General features: G+C 41.8%; 1 protein-coding gene across 9 annotated transcripts in view; it reads left to right on the top strand.

Moving 5' to 3' along the window:
* PTK2 (protein tyrosine kinase 2) overlaps positions 1-21,492 on the top strand; it is a 182,783-nt gene that overhangs the window by 148,481 nt on the left and 12,810 nt on the right. For all 9 annotated transcript variants that reach the window (XM_014965332.1, XM_014965325.1, XM_014965324.1 and 6 more), the window contains 7 exons: positions 1,178-1,278; positions 2,431-2,520; positions 3,851-4,055; positions 10,852-10,963; positions 12,667-12,753; positions 13,793-13,930; positions 15,557-15,688. In XM_014965332.1, coding sequence (XP_014820818.1) covers positions 1,178-1,278; positions 2,431-2,520; positions 3,851-4,055; positions 10,852-10,963; positions 12,667-12,753; positions 13,793-13,930; positions 15,557-15,688 — 865 coding nt within the window. The remainder of the gene's footprint in view (positions 1-1,177; positions 1,279-2,430; positions 2,521-3,850; positions 4,056-10,851; positions 10,964-12,666; positions 12,754-13,792; positions 13,931-15,556; positions 15,689-21,492) is intronic.

Raw genomic sequence — 21,492 nt, 5'->3', positions numbered from 1 at the left:
TAATCAGAATAGATCTCAGCTCAGCTGTTGCTTTGTGGTTACAATATTTTTTTAAAGCTGTGAGTCAGCTGTGATCTCCCAAATACAGGAAAGCAAAACAAAGCGCAACCGTCTCTTAAGTTAAGAACAGAGAAAACAAAATATTTATAAAATACAAGTACGTGCTTAACCAGAAAGTGAACCTAAATTTCCTTCTAGGTGTGTTTTGGATTTGAACGTGAGCTTTCTAGGGAGAAGAGACTGGATTTAACCTTTTATTGTATGCAGTTAAGAGTTCACAGCACTCCCATTATCATGTACCATTTCACTTTTGAGCAGTTTTTTTATGTTTAAATATGTACATTCAATTTCTGTATGTGTAGTATATATTTTACATGGAAACACATGTATATCTAAGTACCAGCTGTGTATTTATATATGTATATAAAAAACCATCATAATAACAGACCCTTACAATTGTTACAACACTTGAATTTTGGCCAAGTAGCTGTTTATTTTAACTCTAGCAATAAAATTTCAAAATACAACTTATTCCTACTGTACAGAAATGGGAGATGGTAGCACCGCTGGGTTTGCTGAGCTTAATTCACTGCTCAAAGCTAAATCTGTTGATATTCAGTCAACCTGCTGAAATCCAGAATCAACAGGCAGTGGGGTTTTTTTGCCTGGGAAACTGCAAGGGAAAAATGTCCATGTCTTGTCATCATCCCTTTGGCGTCGCTAAAAACCCAGCTCCTTATTAGGAAGCCTCCTGCAATCTGAGATCTTGAACCAGTTCCTTACCTTTGCAGGGTCAGGAGGCCAGTTTTCTACTTTCCATCCATTCTAATTGCTAAACGTTTTTAGCCTGTGATATTTAAATAGATGAAGAATAGACCTTTTTCCTCTGCTGTTGACATTGACGGTTATATTTTCAGATGATGGCTATTACTCATAAGGATCAAATGTACTATGGCATTTCTGCAAACTTCTCACTATCAGTATACAAATACATAGTCATCTTTTCCTGTCCATGCCCACCCAAACTGTAACTAGACAAATAATTCAGTCCTCTGAAAGGTCTTGATACTTCTGGGTCTTGATACTTATGGGATACCTATGGTCTTGATACTTGATTTTTTCCAAATGACATTTCATTTTTTTAATTACTAGAAATAATGTCTCCTCTGCTTGGCAGGGATATTGCTGCTAGAAACGTGCTGGTGTCTGCCACTGACTGTGTGAAATTGGGTGACTTTGGTTTATCCCGATACATGGAAGACAGTACTTACTATAAAGGTAAGTCAAACCTCTGGATCCTCCTTGCAGTCCAGTCAGAACACAGTTGCTTCCCACAATAGTGAGTTCTTTGGGGAATTCCAAGGGGAATTAACCAGATTTTCTTGGTCTAGCTGTTAAATGGGTATAAAAAAGGAAGATATTTAACAGTTTAATATATAGCAGCAAATTCCTACAGGAATGCTTAAGAAGAAGAATCACAAGGTCTGATTAAAGTTGCCAAAAGTAGGAAGTTAATGTCTAGGTAAAATTCCACTTTTTAGGACAAGCTTTTGATGCTTTTCTTCACGATTTTTAGAAGATTATCCACATTTGATGCTTGTTTAAGATAATATTCATATTCATGGCATGATAAAGGTAGCCTACAATGAGTTCAGAGTTACCTATGGGTAAATTTAGAGTTTGTGCTGTCGTTGTGGGCTGCATACTTCAGGTGCCCCTGCATGAGGGAGGTTCAGTACAAAAAAGTCTAGTTTTTCTCCCATTTTGGATGGAATGCTGATCTTAAGTGGCTCCAGCAGCTGTGAGATGTCCTGCAGTGCCTGATAGATGGGAAACGCAGCAGGAGAATAGAGATTGGGTGTATTGTATCAAACGGTAGAATTTTATATCTTATATTATGGAACAATGTATTTATAAGTGTGATCTTCAATATACTTCTTGTTTCAGTCATATGTTTTAAAATATCCTTTATCTGTCCCCTTACACTTCATTATGCTTCGTTTCATTTGTTGCATATCACTCTGAGCTGCGTATTGACGTTTTAATTGCTGAGAGGAAGAATACTTTTGAAATTATCATTTCTTGTTCTTTGTTGTTGGGAGCTTTATTGGGAAGTTTGGGGGGTTATTTGGGGGTTTGTTGGTTCCTTTTCCTGTTTTATGTAAGACCAAACAACCTCCCCTTTTTTTATGAGTCATTTAAAAACACCTACTCCCTTGCTGAGATTTTGTGACTATTTATTTCAGATTTGATACCTTCTCAACCGCAATAGTTGCTTCTTGAAATAAGAATTAACTTAAAACTTGAAGGAGTTGGGTCAGTCTGAATGTTTGGGCAAAGTGCTGCTCTTCTCTCTAGACAGAGGAACGAAATCTATGTTTGAGCTCAGTGGTAGGAATAAAATCCTGCTTTGTCTTGCCTTCCCTGTAGCTTCCAAAGGAAAGTTGCCTATCAAATGGATGGCTCCAGAGTCAATCAACTTCCGACGGTTTACCTCAGCGAGCGATGTGTGGATGTTTGGTGAGTACTGAGAGGTGGGCTTTCTTAAGTGTCTTGTTGGAGAAGTTGAATGTTTCATTTTAATTGCCGTAAATGAATAATTTCCAGATATTTGGCACTGGTTTTACCATACTTACCGAAAATCTAGTTTCTTTCAGAACTTTTTCCATCTCTCTATTTTTCTTTCCTTTTTCGACTCCAGTAAACCTAAAGTTTCGAGTGCCTTTTTTGCCATCAGTAAGAAGCTGAAAGAAATGAAAGTAGAAGGAAATTAGGTCATAGTCATAAAGGAAATGATTTTTTTATTGTTGATTTTACCTCTGATTTCTTTTTGTTACACCATGATTATTTGCTGTTTCTGTTTTATATTTTTACTTCTTTTATGGTGATGCTTCCTTGCGTAGTGCATGGATCAGCCTACATCATGTCCTGCTTCCACATATTTAATGTTAGGTTCCCACTTAATTTCTCTGTCATAGCTCCTGCTTACAAAATATGACTGGAAGCTGAGTAAAAATACAGGTAAATGGGCATATCCTGAAGCCTTGATCTTTTTTCCTAATTCTGCAATTTTTTATATGAATCTGATCACCTGTGCTCAGTCTGGTCCAGGCTGCTGGTCTGGACAGACAGAGCAAAGACAGGCTTTGTGAAGGAACAAAGGTGATGAGGTCTGAAATAAGAGCAGGACAGAAAAGTAAGGGTTCACCCTTTTTTACAAAATCAAATTTGAATGTTTTTAAGTGAAGGGTATGTGAATTTTTAGCAGGTTTGTAATAGTTGGAAGAAAACTTCAGTACAGCCAGAGTTAAAAAAATGAAGTCTGTGGAACATTTTGGCCAGTCCTGAACTGACAGACCATTTTTCCCTTTGGGCTTTTAAGACAGTTTCAACAGAAACTGTTCTATTACATGGTTTCAGTAAAAAAAAAAAAAAATTGGATCGATGCCAGCGTTAAAAAACACCCTCAAAGTGAAAATACGCTGGGCCGGTTGGAACTCGTCAGAGGGAAAAGCAAACACAGCTCATGCTCTACCTGGTTAAAAAAAAAGGTAGATTTGAATATGAGCAACCCCTCCTGATTTACGATGGGTTAAAGGTAGTGAGAGGTGAGGGGGGGCTGCCATGAGCCAGCTGTGGGTCACGCTTCCTCATAAATAGTTGGGGTTGGTCCTGCCCCACATCCCTCCTCTCCGCTGCCGGCCGGTAAGTCCAAACCCATTCCCTAGCTCTACGTTTCAGAAGAAACCACCTTGTTTGGCTGGGCAAAATTAGGGTTTGCTTCTTTTTTAATAGGTGTCTCCTTCACTCGCAGTTGGGAAAACGTTTTTTTTTTGTGTGTGTTCCTCAGGTGTGTGTATGTGGGAGATCCTCATGCACGGGGTAAAGCCCTTCCAGGGAGTGAAGAACAATGATGTGATTGGGCGAATTGAGAACGGTGAGCGGCTCCCAATGCCTCCAAACTGCCCTCCTACCCTCTACAGCCTTATGACCAAGTGCTGGGCGTACGACCCTAGCAGACGACCCAGGTTTACTGAACTTAAAGCACAACTCAGGTAGGGTTATGCTTCTGAAAGGTCCTTTCCTTGTTCAGAAATACTTATTTTCGCTCTATCTTCTGTTACAGTATTTATCTTTCCATGGGAAATGCGAGACGTAGCGTATTAAGTTTTATCTTCAGAAGGCCAGGTTGTTGGTACGCTTGGAAATCTGTCAGAGGAAATTAGACTGGGCAATAAATTCAAATAACTGGGAATATGAATCACCTTTCCCAAGAAAAACGTCAGATTTTACTAGCAATTTGTTTATCATTTTAGCGATGTATGCTGCAGTCCTTGGGAGGGGAGGGAAAAGAATTTGGGAGTGATTACCTTCTCCGACATACAATTTGGGGGTAGAAATGTACCCTTTCTTCAATAAATGAACCATCAGGTGAGCCCTGTTGAACGTTATTTCCATAACACAGGTAGCACAGGGACTGCTCTGTGCAGCTGTGTCTGAGCAATTGCAGATCCTGCACGAAATACAGCGTCATCCACTAGGAATTCCTTTGCCCTTTGTAAACCAGGATGTCGTCTACCTTCTGTTTATCTTGGAATAAATGTGGGCACTCACTGTTGAGACCAGCCTAGATTCACACCCTGATTATTCTGCAATAATTTATTCCCACCTCCGTATCACCAGCCACAAAATGGGAGTGATATTTAATTTTAAAACACAACAGAGAAATTGTGTAGACACTTAAGATATTTGTGACCACCTTTGGGATTTTACGAGGGCTCAGGATTTGTTTTCCCTAATTCAGTATAAACTTCAGACAATATCTAGGTATGGGAGGCTGTAAATCCACCCTTGCATTTGTTGTACTTCATTGCCAAATTCTTCAGTTTTATCTTACGTCTTGTTTCAAAGTTGTGCTTTTTGATATCTTTTATTTTCATAATACCATTGTCGCTTTTTCATGGTACGAGATAATTCATAAGTGGTTTTAAAAAAAGAACAATTATAATTGTGCTGCTGTTTGAGAGTTGCTGTATGGATAACTTACCTGCCTTTAAGTTTTTTCCTATTTCTTAAAAATATCATATGATTCTGCCATCTGTTACTCTGGGAGCTCCCGTGTAGACCAATAATTTACACAGCCAGAGGAAGGTGTAGCACCAAGAACTTACCCTATTGACTGTGTGGAGTTGACTGCAAAGGCAGGAATCTTGGTAGGGATTGCAAGGAAAAGACATGACACGGTTGTGTGGTTTGGGCAATAGGTGGGAATTGGCAATTTGCTTGTTTTTTTCTTTTTTTTGGCTCTGGAAGAAGAGGATTCTTTTTAATTTGTAGTCATGTTGTACTGGTAACTTACAGCTGGCACGGAGGAGAATGAAACCCTACAAAAACCATGACTGGGAAGATTGGATGAGACTTGGAAGAGCTGTGGTGTTAAACCCAGGCAGGGATAACATCTCAGCAGCAGGGGAAGAGGATGAGTCAATCCAGAGTAGAAGTTGGGGGTGAAATAAATGTAGGCTGTGCTTGGAGAGAGTGTGACAGCAGCAACACTTTAAACAGCCTAAGTCTGAAGGGGGAGAGGGGAAAAATAGTGAGAGATGAGGAATGGTATCACCAGTGAAACAGGAGAGACCAGTGCCCAAGAGCCTGGCTCTCCAGAGAAATGCATCCCCAGAGGCTGAGGGCCATCACATGCAACAAGGCACATTCTCCTTAATTACAAATCAAAATGTTTCCTGGTGTGCGTGGGTAAGCTCTGGAACAGGTCACCCAGAAAGACTCTGGAATTTCCACGTGAGGAGACTTTCAGTCCTTCTCTGGAAAAGGCTCCGAGCAACCTGACCTTGCCATGCCTGGATCCCGGCTTCACCAGGAGATGGGTCTCAAGGAGGTCCTTCCAACATAAACCGTTCTGGTTCTAGATGAAAAATGCACCAAGGAGGGTGGTTTTTGCTCCTCTAGTCATGCTGGGAGATTTGGGGTGTTGTTTAGAGAACAAGCTGTTCCCCTGGGGCTGCAGCAACCCTAAAATGCAGGTTTTTAGTCTCTTGTCACCAAAGCAGAGAGTTTTCTGCCACTCCCAACCTGGTGACCTTTACCTCCTGGCAGTTGGGCAGCACAGTCATCCTTAGGGCTTGATTCTTTGCTCACAGACAGAGTCTCATCGGAAAGGTTGCCAATTCTCCTGTGATGAGGAAATCTCAGGCAGAGAGGAAAGATTGTGTTTCCAAACTCAAATTCCCATGAACTTGCAAAACCAAGCCGTTTCCCTGGTGGCCTTTTCTGGGTGGTGTTGCTGCTGCTCGTTCTGGATCCTCTCCAGGGTTGTCCTTTCAAGCTGGGAGCAGAGCAGTTGTCTGCTTGAAGCCAGTGAGGCAGCGCTGCAGCCTTCCTCTTTCTTTTAATGGGAAAAAGTCCATGGCTTTGGGAAAAAACCTTCTTTTCTGCCTCCGAAATAGCACTGATGGGAGCATAAGCATTTCGTGTGTTCTCTGTTTTGTTATTTTTTCCCCATTTTGTAGTAACAGCTGCTTTGTACAAACTTTCTTTGCAGCTGCTTGTGCAATGTGAAGATGCTGATTTCTGTAGAATTTATACAGTGTTATGAGGGTGGCATTAAGGCTTGATATTTTAGAGGTTTTGGTCTATCCAAAGCAGATAGGGGTGAGTTAGCCTTCAAGGCAAGCACAGAAACAAATGAGTGGATTGTGGATTTTCAAATGTAATTCCTCCTGGCATCCTAGGTCCCTTTTTCAGTTTTGAGGAGTGGTGAAATTCGGAATAAGTCAGGGAAGGGAGGTGGTACCCTGCTACTGCTGTGATTCTCTCACTGGTGGGTCTGGAATTGGAGTCTCTGGTATTTAAATTGGGAAGCCTGTGTTGCCTTCCTGATGTTGTGTAGAAGAGATTTTTGATCTTGCTCTACCTGGTAAATAAGAGGCTCTTTGCACAGTATTTAATGTACCCAAATCATACAATATCACTTTTACAGCCTTTCTCTTCAGAATCACTCCTAGCCACTTACTATACTGTCTCCTACATGCATGTATTATTAAATTTAATTTATTCTTTGCTATGTTGTGTATGCTGCAGGTGTGTGTTGCTCAGGTAGCACCAGGGTGATCACAGGCTTCCTAATAAAGCAGCTCCCAGGCTTAATAAATCAGGTTCCTTATAAATCAGCTCCACCAGTTGTGGTGCCCTGATTGTTGGGTTTTAATTTTGAGCTTCTAAATCAATGTAGTTGCATGACATTTTTCACTGCATCATTGGGTGATTTTTATATAAAGTATCTATTGCTAATGTTTTCTCTCTACTAAAAATAGCAAAATAAAGAAGAGTTGTGTCCCAGGTGTGGTAAGAGTGTGAGCCCAGCTCTGGTGTTCACTGGTTTAGAAGCACAGGTTTTAAGAGAGCAGATGACCCCCCTACCATCCCAGCATCGCAGGTCACCTATTAAATAATGCTCTAAAAAGAATGCAAAGAAAAAAGATAAAAATGGACTTAATTCACGCCTTTAAAGTCTGGTGACAAGAGTAAGATAATTAACTAATGAGAACTAGACTTGAGCCGTTTTGTGACTCCATTTGATGTAGATTTGGTGTTGCTTGTAAATAAAAGAAACAAAACTGGCAGGAGTGAGGGTAGTTTAAATCCTCTCCTTTCAGTGCGTCCTGCCAAAAAATATTGTAGCACCCACCTGAAATACACCATGGAGGTTGCGAAGTGCTTTGTTAGCCTTTTGCCCTTGTACAGTGACCATTAGCAATAATTCCCATGTGAAAGTGCTTTTAAATTAGGGCAGTAAGGGAAAGCTGCTCGTCTGCATCCAGCTTTGCATTTCTGATGGCCACAGACCACAGAGAGGAATAAAGGAGCTGCTTGTTGAGGGTCAGCACTCACTGTTGGTTCCTGCACCACCATTACAGAATCACAGAATGATATGGGGTTGGAAGGGACCTCTGGAGATCATCTAGTCCAACCCCCTGCCAGAGCAGGTCCACCCAGAGCAGGTTGCATGTGTCCAGGTGGGTTTGGAATGTCTCCAGAGAAGAAGACTCCACCGCCTCCCTGGGCAGCCTGTTCCAGGGCTCTGCCACCCTCAAAGGAAAGAAGTTCCTCCTCATGTTTAGATGGAACTTCTTATGTTCAAGTTTGTGCCCATTTCCTCTTGTCCTGTCCCTGGGCACCACTGGAAAAAGACTGGCCCCATCCTCTTGACACCCACAATTGTGGCACACGCTGGTATTGCTCTGCCTTTGGAAATGGAAGGATATGTTTTAATATTTCAGATCATCCTACACTGAAGTTCTCAGTAAATGTTTCCTTTTCAATTTCAGTAAAAAGTTCTTTGTAAAGGAAATAAGTTTATCAATTGTGCAAACTTTTAAGAGCTGAGATTTTTCATCAGCTTTAACCTCGCCAAGAAGAGGAGTTGAGTTTCTCTGGGCCACCTTAAGATTTGCTTGGGAAATCGTATGAATAGAAATATTTCTCTGCTCGCTCGTCTTTGCTGCTAAAAATATGTGCAGTTTGGGAAAATATGCCTAGATCTGACTTTCCTGACCTTCTGCGAATTCTAATAAACTGCTGGGAGTTCTTCAGCAGCTGCGCTGAGAAAAGGTCAAAAATATCTCTTGGCACGATTTTAGTCTGTCTATGGATTGGTCTTCCCTTTGTAAAAACAAAGACGTTTCTGTGAGCCAGTTATATTCTTCGTGGTTATTTTTTTCGAGCAATGCTTCTCTAAGACATTTCTATTTTATATTCTCGTCAGCGGTATTCGGGGGCATCCCAGTGCAAGCTCTGGAGCTGATCATCAGCCCCGGACCCGGCTGGTTGCTGGGTGGGATGAGTTAGAGTTGTAGCAAAAAAGCTGAGCCTACAATACGAAAAAGAAATCATTTCAGTAGAAATTTGTCACTTCCAGTGATACAATTGAGTTAATGGTATTGTATTAAATACCGGGGCACCGCAGATAAAAGGGGTGTGATAGCAAGGCAGGTAGAGATTGGTGTTTCGTTCCTTTTCAATGAAAAACATTCTGTATTTCTCTGATTCTGTGACTCTCCCGTGCCAAATTATACCCGTGACCCCAAATTGTCCATAATCCATCTCTAAATTTAGTCAGCTGCTTTTAGCCCACCCCTGTTCCGCTCTTCCACTCGGATCAGAGCAACTGCTCTACAACAGCTTTGTTTAAAATCTGTATTTTATTCATGCAATGTCTGGGTGGATATTGTGTGTGTGTGTGGTGTTTTGTTGTGGTTTTTTTAAAACCTTGAGGTATTTCTTGAAAGATCAGAATCATGTTTCATGGCCATGGATGCACCTTGGCTCGTTTCTCGTGCTACATAAAAATGCTTGCCCAGTCTCTGAAGTGGGACCCAGCCTTAAAGCAGTGGGGTTTTTGCTGGTTCTTCATGGGACCAAGTAGGAAACGTTTCATTTTCCTTATTCTGAAGGAAGAGAAAAGTGAAATAAAAAGACTTTTCTCTTTTTAGTTCCCCCGGTTGGGCTGTAGCTGTGTTTCCGTGGTAGTTGTATCAGGATGACTTTCCCAAATAACTTGTCTGATTTTGTTTTTGTTCCACATTCTTCTCTTACTTCAGCAATGATGGATTGAAATTGCAGCAATACTTTCAAATTGCTTTGGCTGCAGCGAGACGAGATGACTTCTCTGCTTTTTAGAAGTGGCAGAGCTTATTTATTTTTTTTATTTGGCTGAGTAAGGAAAAGCAAAGTTCTCGTCTCCAACCAAGCAGGAATTTATTCTTGAAATGAGCTGCAAAGTTCCAAGATTAGAATAGATTGCTCTGGTTGATCTCATCCCCTGTATGAGTAATTCTGGGTGGTTATTTAGCAGACTGAAGAGGAGATTATGAACTCAGAACCTAGCTTTGTTTCTGGAAACTCCTGAGTGATAAAGAAGCTGGAATAGCTCCTTTACAGGATTATCTTTCCCCTGGGGATAGAAGATATGTAAATCGTCTCCGGAGTATCCGCGTAGCGTGCGGCTCCAGCGAGTTTGCAGCTCGCTCTTTCAAAGCTTCATTCTGAGTATTTTTTTTTTTTTTTCAAATGGCAAATATCCAACATTAATAATCCACATAGCAGAGCTGGGAGGAGGCTGCTGTGGGGGCAGCAGTATCACGTTGAACTTCAAAGAGTCTTTTTAGTAGTCAGAACAGTGGTAAGTAGCGAACGAGTTTTACTACTGTCTTGTGCTTTGTTGAAAATGTTGCCTTTTGACCCGAACCTTTAGAAGCTGAATGAATACTCTCAGATACTTCTGTCTTGCTAAATTGGTTTGCTGAATGTGTTCCTGATCAGGCTAAAATGTAAGAGCTGAAGATGTAGTATTTAAAATGCTTTTTGACTGCTTTGTTTTAAAAAAGAAAAAATTCCCAGGGATCTGAAGCTCTGTTGAGTTTCAGTAAAGAACATTTTGAACCTTTACAACAGCTCAGAGGAATATTTTCTTGTGAAAAATAAATCTTCATGCAAGTAAGTGCTTGATTGATTGCCTTCAAGGATTTCTTTGTGTAATTGCACAGCGAAAGAGCTGTTAACATGCAAAAAATGTTTGTACAAGATCAACCACAGCTTTCTAAAATCTCGGTACTAAAAGAACATGGGTAATCCTACAGAATTAATTCTTCCTGATACTGGTTTTCAGAAACCTAACAAATATAAGTAAAAGAAATCTGTGTTCCAGTTCTCATTGCCTTTGTCGAGTAGTATTCATTAGTCTGAAAAGTGTGGGAGCTCTGGGGAGAGGTGTGTCAGATATTGAACTGGAGTTTTACTTAATATAATTTACTTAATGTGATCCGTTTTTTGCAGTACAATACTGGAGGAAGAGAAGCTGCAGCAAGAAGAACGAATGAGAATGGAATCCAGGCGACAAGTCACAGTATCCTGGGACTCGGGAGGATCGGATGAAGCTCCTCCCAAGGTAGCTAAGACTGCAAATTATGTGTTTTTAAAGAATAAACGAAAAAAACCCCTTCTTATTCCATTTATTTCTTCAAAGCCCCCTTTGATGGGTTCGTTCAAACAACGGCATTCTGCCCAATTTTCTCATCATCTGCTAATACTTGCCTGAAATGACCTGGCTCTACTTGACCTGTTACTAGAACTGGTCCGTGCTAGAACATTGCATCGATGATTTTCTGTTTCTTGAGTGTTTAACTTGTAAAAGACTAACATAGTTGCCAGAAAATCGTTTCCTGGCCTTTTTTTTAATTCTTCTTTCTTGTATCACTCCTCTGAAACTTCAGTTGGTGAGCTCTCGGGGCAACGTTAAGTTTATTTATAACACACCAAGGAGAGGATACAAATCAACTAATTGCATTTTCGTTATTCTGGACAGAAAATTAGGGGTTTGCTTCCAAGTGTTGTAGTTTACACTTGATTTTGTTTCATTCCATGTCTGTGCTGTTTGGATGTTGCTGAGGTGTTTGGCAGCTGTGATGGTCTAACCTCACCGGTTGCAGAACACTCTCTTCTCTTGGGAACTTGTCTGCTTCTCATCACAGCTCTTTTGCTGTCCGTTAAAGGATCGGGCCTGTATTTTGAAGAATTTAATTTTGTGCAGTCACCACTGTAATGTGGAATATTACCTGCCTTGTGGTCAGTTTGTGATGGATTCCTGCAGCTCTCCACTCAAGCTCTGCTGCTAATCATGGTTTCAGTATTCTGGGGTGGCACCTTCTGCTGCTCCCAGCAGTCACGGGAGGGCAACTTACTTTTATTTTGTTTTGTTTTCCCATCCCCAGGTTGTTACCTGATACGTGTCCTTCCTGCGTTGGGGACTCCAAAGCTGGACACAGTACTCCAGGTGGAATCTCTGCTCTGGTGAGACCCCACCTGGAGCACTGTGTCCAGCTTTGGAGTCCTCAACACAGGAAGGACATGGACCTGTTGGAGCGGGTCCAGAGGAGGCCACAAAGATGATCAGAGGCTGGAGCTCCTCTGCTGGGAGGACAGGCTGAGAGAGTTGGGGTTGTTCAGCCTGGGGAAGGCTTCAGGGAGACCTTATAGCAGCCTTCCAGTATCTGAAGGGGTCCTACAGGAGAGATGGAGGGGGCTCTTCATCAGGGAGTGGAGCAACAGGACGAGGGGGAACAGTTTTAAATTGAAAGACGGGAGATTTAGATTAGCTACTAGAAAGAAATTCTTTCCTGTGAGGGTGGTGAGACACTGGAACAGGTTGCCCAGAGAAGCTGTGGCTGCCCCATCCCTGGAGGGGTTCAAGGCCAGGCTGGATGGGGCTTGGAGCAACCTGGTCTGGTGGGAGGTGTCCCTGCCCATGGCAGGGGGTTGGAACTGGATGATCCTTGAGGTCCCTTCCAACCCAAACCATTCTATGATTTAGTGTGAGCGATTAAATACACAAAGAATAAACAGAGCAAGCATTATTCATTGACATACCTTGCAAACAATTCAGCTGCTTCCATTTCTAAAGAAAAATGGAGGAAAACTTCATTTTAGTTGTTTAAAAAAAATGTGAGTCATTTTAGAGTATTCATCTCAGGGGGAGGTTTTGAGCTTGCTTTTGTGGTGCACCACCTGTAAATGTTTGTCTCACCAAAGAGTAATTTTCTGGTTTTAGTTTTTCTGTTTCTAAAGTCTCTAAAAATTCCTTTACATTTACAGCCCAGCAGGCCTGGTTACCCCAGTCCCAGATCCAGTGAAGGCTTTTACCCAAGTCCACAGCATATGGTACAGCCAAACCATTACCAGGTATTACATTTAACACTCTGTGTGGGGGTTTTTTTCAAACGTGGGGTTTCTAACTGGGTTGCAGCTGGTGGGATCGAGTCCCTTCTTACATGGTTTAGTTTCATTGAGTTCTGTTAAATGCTTTTGGGTTCACATCAGAACAAACCCCAAACAGGTGGAGCTGCAGATGGCAGGTATTTCCATATCTGATACGGTGCTCAGGTTCCTAAAATAACAGTGAAACACATCAGATGTTTTCATTTTAATTGAAGGAATGTGGTGTTTTGTTAACACGTGTGTTAAGCTATAAAATTACCTGCCTTATAAAATGGCATTGACTGGGGGACTTTCCTTATTGATAGTGGGTTCCCTGATGATTCTCTGAACCATTTTTATTTTCTGTTGCCTGAAAGGTGCCTTCAGATCTACTGCATGGTGTCCTCACAGGTTTTGCTTTTCTTCCTAAAACCACTGAAGCAATTTTAAAACAAAAGTTTGTGATGAGAGTGCTTGAAGCATCCTTGGATTTGTTCAAACTGCAGCCACATACAGCAGTCTCGGGCGAGATTATGGGTTTTTTTCTATGGAGAGGGGGAGGATTTCATTGTTTTCATGAGTACCTCATACTCATTACAACTACTTTGATTTTCCTGGGGAGCCATTCTGAGGCTGCACAGCGTAGCACGCTGAGTACGGGCTGTCACTCAAGACTTAAGCTTGTAGCACACACCGGGGGGGATGTTTTTACCCAGCTCTGTAGGGCGATGTGTGCAGGCTCCCAGTAACTTCAATATGAGCTCTGTGCTTGTAGCTCTCACAAATGTATCAGTAGATCTGGTTTTGTTCATCAAAGAACTTGGATCTTCTTGACTGCAAAGGTTAAAACATAATTTCTAATGTTTCTGGTTGGATAAGCATCCTCAAATAGTGATAGTTATCCTCAAAAGTTATATTTCTATGGAGTTATAGTTATTCTCAAAGAGTTATGTTCTGATAGGCATTCTCAAAGATTTAAAAAAGAGGTTTTGTGACATATAACTAATTTTTTTAAATCCTAAAGGTGTCTGGCTACCCCGGTTCTCACGGGATACCAGCCATGGCGGGCAGCATTTACCCTGGGCAGGCTTCTCTCTTGGATCAAGCAGATTCCTGGAACCACCGGCCTCAGGAAATATCAGTGTGGCAACCAAACATGGAGGTATCATGAACTGACACATCTGTGGTTGTGCTCTGTACAGTAAATGTGCTTTTTTTATTATTATTTAGGTACATCTGGAGATTACTGTAGGAGAACTGAGTGTTTCTTTGGTATTTCTTAAATTCCCTTACTGCAGTGGGATGGGAGTCATGACTGAAATCTCTTCTTTGTGAAACCAATCCTCCTGTGTGAGGCTGGGCATAACGTGTACTCTTTATACAAATTCTTGATGAAGTTATTACTGCTTATTATCGGAACTAAGGGAGTGATAGCAAATGTTTTGCATTTGGTAAAAGAAGGCTTTACTGAAACTTATTGCTGTTAATAGAGATGGGAGCATTCATGTAAAAATATGTAATATCATTAACATTTTAAAATACCTCTTGTGGGAGATACCCAGCGTAGCTAAAGTATCTGGGGCTTCTCCGTAACTTATCCAGAACAGAAAATGGAAGAGTTTGCAAAGCTGTGTTTGTGTTGTATTCCTGCTGGGTGCTTTTCAGGCTGGCAGGATTGCACAGAGCTGCTGCAAGGAGCATCAAGTTAATTCCCCTTTAACCTTCGGTCGTGTTTTTTCTGTCTCCTCCAATATTTTCTACTTCTTTCATTCCATTTTATCAAGACTCACTTTGTGCAGCTTCTGTCTTAAATCCATTTCCTCTTAACTGATGCTTCCCTCTGATAAACATTGAAGTGGTCACTGAGGCTTCCCCCTTACATACCAGCAAGCAGATGGGTGTCTACTTCTTCAGTTTCCTCTGCTTATCTTTGATTTGCCCATATCTTCTGCCCTTGCAACTTGCTGCCGTGCTCCTGTTGGTTGTTCACACCGTATTTAGTTGAGGGTTGTAGTCCCAAGCACTTCAGCATCCCTGGAGATCATTGACTGGAGAAACAACTCGGTTTGACGACATTCTGCTTGAATAAGGTGTTGGTGGAAGCATATGAATGATTTGCAAATGTTTGTTAAAATGTTACAGCCAAAGGTTTCACAAAAGCTTGGGAAGGTTGGTTACCTAAAAAGGATCTCAGTCAAGTTTGTGACCAGACTCCCCTTGGCTGCTTTCAGAATGCTGATTTATATATACAGCACTTGCTAATGATTTCCAGGCAGCATCAGGATATGGTATATTCAGTTTTGTAAGCTTAAGGCGTGCATAAAAATATACCCAAAAAATCATCAAAAATGGTTTTGTGACACGCTCTGCAAGTGTCAGCTAAAACTGGAAAGCGTGTTTGTTTGGAGTAAAAAATGTATCCTGCAGCTTTTAACGACTGGGCAGTTAGATTATTGCTCAAGACCAAGAAAAGAAAATTGATAAATCTGTCTTTGTTGTCCAGCTTAAATGAAGTGCAATCTCTGATGTGACAACGTTGCTGAAAAACAGAACAGAATTTTTCAAATCCTTCTGGTTCCAGTGATTAGGAGCAAGGCAGATAAAATGTTTGTACTTGGAAAGGGTTTCTTCTTACAGTCTGCTTCAGTTTATAAGGAGTTGGAGGAGCTCTGCCTGACTGCTGCTGTGCGTTTGGGATTTTTAAAAATCTTTTATAATCTGTAAGTCTTTGCAGCTGTTTATGTAAATTTGAAGTTGAGAGGCTGAATAAACCCACTCCGTTGTGTAGGATTCGGGCACTTTGGACATCCGAGGAATGGGCCAGGTTCTCCCCACACACCTCATGGAGGAGAGGTTGATACGACAGCAGCAGGAGATGGAGGAAGATCAGCGCTGGCTGGAGAAAGAGGAGCGATTCCTGGTAATGCTTTGTTTTGTGGTGCTTCTGAATTCATGATGGTTTTTCACTTTTTATTGCAGCTTGCTAAAACCCATCGCTTCTGTGAAATGAGAGCATTTAGTGGCCATAGGAGTCACTACCAATTTGTGTGTAGGTTTGGAAACAGTTTTTAAATGAGGTGTGCAGCTAATGAGCGAGTCCTGGATTATACACACCTTGACCAGCTGGGTTTTTCAGTCGGTTTCACTTGATCCAGTTGAGTATTTATGTGTGAGAAGCTGTGGGTGTAACTCTGTGCCAAACTGGAGATTTCCTTAAGGAGACAGATCTGTCTCTTTAGATCTCTATCCCTAAAAAAAGGGATAACCATCAGGCATCTGCCCACCCTAAGTGTAGGAAGAGCACTGGAAGAATAACGGGACACAGTAGTGGGAAGAAATAATGTAAGAGAGAGCTCTGTGAGGTGGGGAAAAAGCTCTGACCATCACCAGGAGGAGAAAGAGGAGATTCATTGGTGATGGGCTCTCCTGTTGCTGTTTTTCTGCAGTTCCATGGTTTCTTGTTGTCAGAGCTACTGCTGTCTGTTTTTCAGTTGAACTCTGGCTTCCTGGCAGTCAAAATTCAAGTTCTGTGTTAAAATTCTCCTGCTTGAGACTGATGGCTCCAGATGGAGCAGAAGGTGGTGGTAGCATATTACTCTTATAGAACTGGGGAGCCTGTGGATGCCTGAGCCTCACTGGAGAGGTGGATGTGTGGACAGTGGTGGGCTATGGGTTGTGACAAACAATATTTGGTCTTAGGAAGCCTATTACAAGTTTCTGTTTGGAAGCCTTTATGTTGAATGTAGTTGTAAAACGTGTCTGTATAAATGCAGGTGCCATAGGTTATAGGTTTGTTACAGGAGGTAAGTTTGAATAAATAAGTTCTCTGTTTCACAGAATCACAGAACGACATGGGGTTGGAAGGGACCTCGAGATCATCTAGTCCAACCCCCTGCCAAAGCAGGTCCACCCAGAGCAGGTTGCACAGGTGGGTTTGGAATGTCTCCAGAGAAGGAGACTCCACCACCTCTCTGGGCAGCCTGTTTCAGGGCTCTGCCACCCTCAAAGGGAAGAAGTTCCTCCTCATGTTTAGATGGAACTTCTTGTATTCAAGTTTGTGCCCATTTCCTCTTGTCCTGTCACTGGGCACCACTGAAGATAGACTGGCCTCATCCTCCTTTTAAGTATTTATAGGTGTTGATCAGATCCCCCCTCAGCCTTCTCCACACTGAAAAGACCCAAGTCCCTCAGCCTTTAAAACAGATGATGATAATGGTCTGTGGTTTCTGTTCTCTGCACTGTCTAGAGGAGATCTCCAGGAAAAATCTTAGTTGTACAGAGGATTTATTTTTATTTTAAACAGCAAAACTGCTGGTCATGATTGTCTCACAAACCTCAAAACAGTCTTTTAGGGATCTTGAATCCAAGACATTGAGTTCCTTGAAAATCAAAAGTTTGATTTTCTACAGGAGGGCGGTGGGTGGGAATGGAGAGCAGATCTCGTACGTAGTTGGTGTTACCAAGACCATGTTCTTTGCCAGTTGCATTGTCTGAGTCTCTCGGGGGTGTGGTTATGTGTGGTATTCAGAGTTGTTCAGAACAGCTGCTGGCTGTGGAGACAACCAAGGTAGGATGAATCCCTACTGGCTCTCGAGGGCTACGGGTAGATCCCTCCGTGTCCCAAGGGCACGTTCCAGCCAAGAGCCAGATCGTTAAGATGTTCCTTGATTAAAGGATGCTGAAGCTGCTTCTGGCTGCTTTCCTCCAGAGTGCACTGGGGAATTTGCGGTTTGCCATTGGATGACCCTAAAAAATCCACTGTACCCAGATTGCTTTGTCCAGTGTAGTGCAAACTGAAGAGGGGGAAGGGAAAGGAAAATTTCTTCCCTAATTTAGGCATTAACTTTTCCAGTCTTAAGTGGCACCAGTAGTTTGTGTCTTTCACAAGCCCAGGAGGTCAAATTGATCCCATTGTCGGTTAAAGCTTTCAAAGATGGTCAAGAACTTTTTGAGTAATGAATTAATTAATATACTCACTGAGAATTGTGATTTCAGGTGGCAGTAGATTGTGTGAGAACTTTCTGCAGAAAACTCTCTGATCTTTCTAAACTTTCTGGCTTTTTTTTCTGCAGAACAGATGCTAATTATTTATAGTATTTGTTACTCTGAACCATTAGGGAGTTTAGCATCCCCCCAAATTGCTGCCTGAGGAGGGAGTTGCTGATGTTTCTTTTGATTTGTAATACAGTGGTAGCATATGTTTGGAAAAGAACTACTGTGTTTTCATGATGTGATAGTTTTTATTGCGAGGAGACACCATTTCTATTGCCACCCCCTACTCGAGGGTGAACTAGCACTGCTGACTGTGTGAGCAGCTACAGAGTTCTGCAGCTTTCCAGAGCTGCATTGGGTCCATGTAAACACTTAGAGGGTTAAAAAGGCAAAATGAACTTAAATGACCAAAATGAGGAATTGGAATCCATAAGAAACTTCAGTTCTTTTTCTTAGTGCACTAACACTTTGACTCTACAGACTTTGGGTTTATACTCTAATGCCTGTTACAGATCTACACACTGGGTCAAAAGCGAAACAAGCCAGTGATGGCCACGGGGTGCATTTGGATCCACTGGAGGATGTACATCAGAAGAACTTGCAGTTGATAAATGGGTGTTTCTTGTGAAAGGAATGGGGTTCTCTAGGTCTGCCCTGACGAAATAAAGCTGGTAGAAAAGTCTTGTGGGACATCACTCTTGGAGGCCTTGCAGGTCTCCAGAAGGATGCCCACAGTTCATACATGAGATCCAAACACAGGCCCAGTGTAGAAATCACAGAATCATAGAACGGCTTGGGTTGGAAGGGACCTTAAAGATGATCTGGTTCCAACCCCCCTGCCCTGGGCAGGGACACCTCCCACCAGACCAGGTTGCTCCAAGCCCCATCCAGCCTGGCCTTGAACCCCTCCAGGGATGGGGCAGCCACAGCTTCTCTGGGCAACCTGTTCCAGAGTCTCACCACCCTCAGAGTATAGAATTTCTTCCCAGTATCTAAATCTCCTCTCTTTCAGTTTAAAACCATTACCCCTCGTCCTGTCAGTACACCATAGTCCATGTGTTGTGTGCACACGCTCCTCCATCCATGTCCTTCAGGGAGTGCTCCAAGAGACACCCCAGATGAAGAATTAAATTGTGATGCCATTGAAATGGAAATTTGGCAGCCTCTGGAGAGGGTGGTATCTGTGCAAGCAGTTTGCCTGGAATGGGTCCTTTGAGAACCTGTGACTCCTCGATACTTGAAAGGAGATAGAAATTGTGCTTCCAAGCTGCAGCTGTGACAGAACCCACAATTCTGAAATTCTGCAGTGAAAAGAGAAAACAAACAAATCTCTCTTCATGGGAAGCTCCCGAATGAAAATAAACCTGTTGCTTAAAAAAGAAGAGTAAAGAGATATGTTTAATTTTAAATTGTACCAAATATATCCATCGGGAGGTGAAAAGAGAATTGGTGGAGGGCTTGGTTTGGGGGGACTTATTTTTTTCAGGGCTGACACTCCCTCCCACCCCTGATAAGAGGGGATGTTGCTCTAATGGACACGGATTAAACTTGCAGGCTTTCATGTTGTCTTCATAAGGGCTTTGGATATCGGCATCATAGAATGGTTAGGGTTGGAAGGGACCTCAAAGAAGGTCTTCAGGAAGGAGGACGGAAATATCTGAATTATTTTTGAGGGAGCCGAAACGAAGACAAAGTCTAATTGTGCTTAAGGTTTAATACAGGTAACTACAGAGGACAGTCCCTGCAGATGAGAGGCCTGAGATGGCTGCAGTACCAATATCAAACAAGTCATGGCTGTTTGGTCTTCTACGTAAGGAATCTTTCTGTTGGGATTTTTTGGGTGCTGGAGTCTCGCGCACAGAGGTTTTCACTCACTCACTCCTGTGGTGGTTGGACCTCGGTCACGCAGGCAGCATCACAAGAAATTCATAAAGTTCTCATTCTGCACTTTCTCCTGGGTTGGTTTTTGATCACGTGGCTATTTCCACCCCAAAAAATAAAACTGACAAAGATCAACCAAGATTTCACTTGTACGTAGTGCATAGCATATAGAATTACTGTATAGAATACTATATAGAATATTTACTCTCTATATATACTAAATAGAATACATCAAATCACTCTATTATGGGCACAGTATGTGGATGTTAATCTTCCAGCTCTGACTCCTTATGTGTAGGATTAATTTAACAGTAAAGTTAATTCATCAAGTTAAAATCATTTTTAAAGGCCCCCTGAGGATGCTTTTATTTGTGGATTTCAACAGAAGTTTGGAACTGCCCCAAACTAGCCTGATATTTAATTTTTTTTTTAATTGCTCCTAGGAAAGAGAGTGCACCTTGTGTATTTTAATGAGGAGTTTGACCCAAAAGGAGGAATCTGCTGTAACCACAGAGGGGAAACCAGGGGGTGGGTGGCGATGCCGTGAGGGCACCTTCTCAACTGGTGGCCAGTTGGTTGGCTTCACTGAAGTTGTGGGAAAGAAACTATGTCATTCTGTGTCTTTTCAAGGTGACCTTTTCATTTCAGCAGGATAGAGTGAAATTAGGGATTTTTATGCTGTTGCTTTTCACTAATTGAACATTTTGCAGAAGGCTTTTCTTCTTCGGGTCCTGTTTTCCTCATTTACATTTAGTTTCCAGTTTGAACCTTTCTTTTGTGGCTGTGTTGATGGTATGGGGCATTGTTTTTAATACTATAAAATAAAGATATATATGTGGCTGCCTGTTGGTAACTCCTCAGCAGAGAGAGCAGAGTTGTGCTAAAAAATTCATAGTCCTTTCCCGTGATAGGTTCAGAAGAAATAACTCACATAGTTCCCTTATCGTGTTTGGTGGTGGGTTTTTTTCTGAAATTCCCACATAGTTGTGGTTTTGTCCTGTTTTGCTACTGAGAACTGCAATTCGAATGTAATTGATGTGAACTGTTGCTAAAATAAGATTTTAATTTTTAGCCTGAGAAAATCCCACCAAGACATTGCAATTTGGCCTGTCCTGAGAATGCCAAGACTTACATGTTCTTTTATTAGCGAGTGACCAGAAATACTGGAAATAAAGTAAATTATGTTCCAGTTTGTCAACATATGCATCCTGTCTGAAAAGTCCTCTTGATGTTTCCAAAGATTTCAGACAGTAGACTGTTTATTAGGAAAAAAAAAATCCATTTACTTTTGAAAGATTTTGATTTTATGCAAGATTTTAATAGCGTATAGTTCCTCCCTTAAATATATATCTGTAATTAATATAATAGTAAGTAGAAAAGGTTTTGCTTAAACCGGCATTTTAGTTTAGTGCAGTTGGAGCTTTCACAAGAAATAATTCAGAGCACTGTTGTTTGTGTGCTTGAGAAGTCCCGACATACTGGAGAGTGAAGCCCATCTGCCCATGGTTTGGCATCACAGTTGGTCACTGCTCAGCTTCAAGGCTTGAAAAATACACTCACTGTAAAATGGTGTCTAAAGTTTGTCTTTTGAAGCTTCCACAAATGAAGAAATCAGAATATCATTTACTAAAATAGTTGTTGGAATTTATTAGAACACAGTCAAGTTACTAGAAATCAAGGCTCTACAACCTCCTTTCAGGAGGTGGGGGTTGGTCTCCTCTCCCAAGTAAGTGATTGGACAAGAGGAAATGGCTTCAAGTTGTGCCAGGGGAGGTTTAGGATGGATATTAGGAAAAATTTCCTCACCAAAAGGGTTATACAACATTGGAACACACTGCCCAGGGAAGTGGT

The sequence above is a fragment of the Calidris pugnax genome, unplaced genomic scaffold, assembly GCF_001431845.1.
Source record: "Calidris pugnax isolate Ruff unplaced genomic scaffold, ASM143184v1 scaffold41, whole genome shotgun sequence".
NCBI classification, from domain to species: domain Eukaryota; kingdom Metazoa; phylum Chordata; class Aves; order Charadriiformes; family Scolopacidae; genus Calidris; species Calidris pugnax.
Note: the sequence above shows the minus strand (reverse complement) of the source record. Positions and strands in the feature narration are given on the sequence as shown.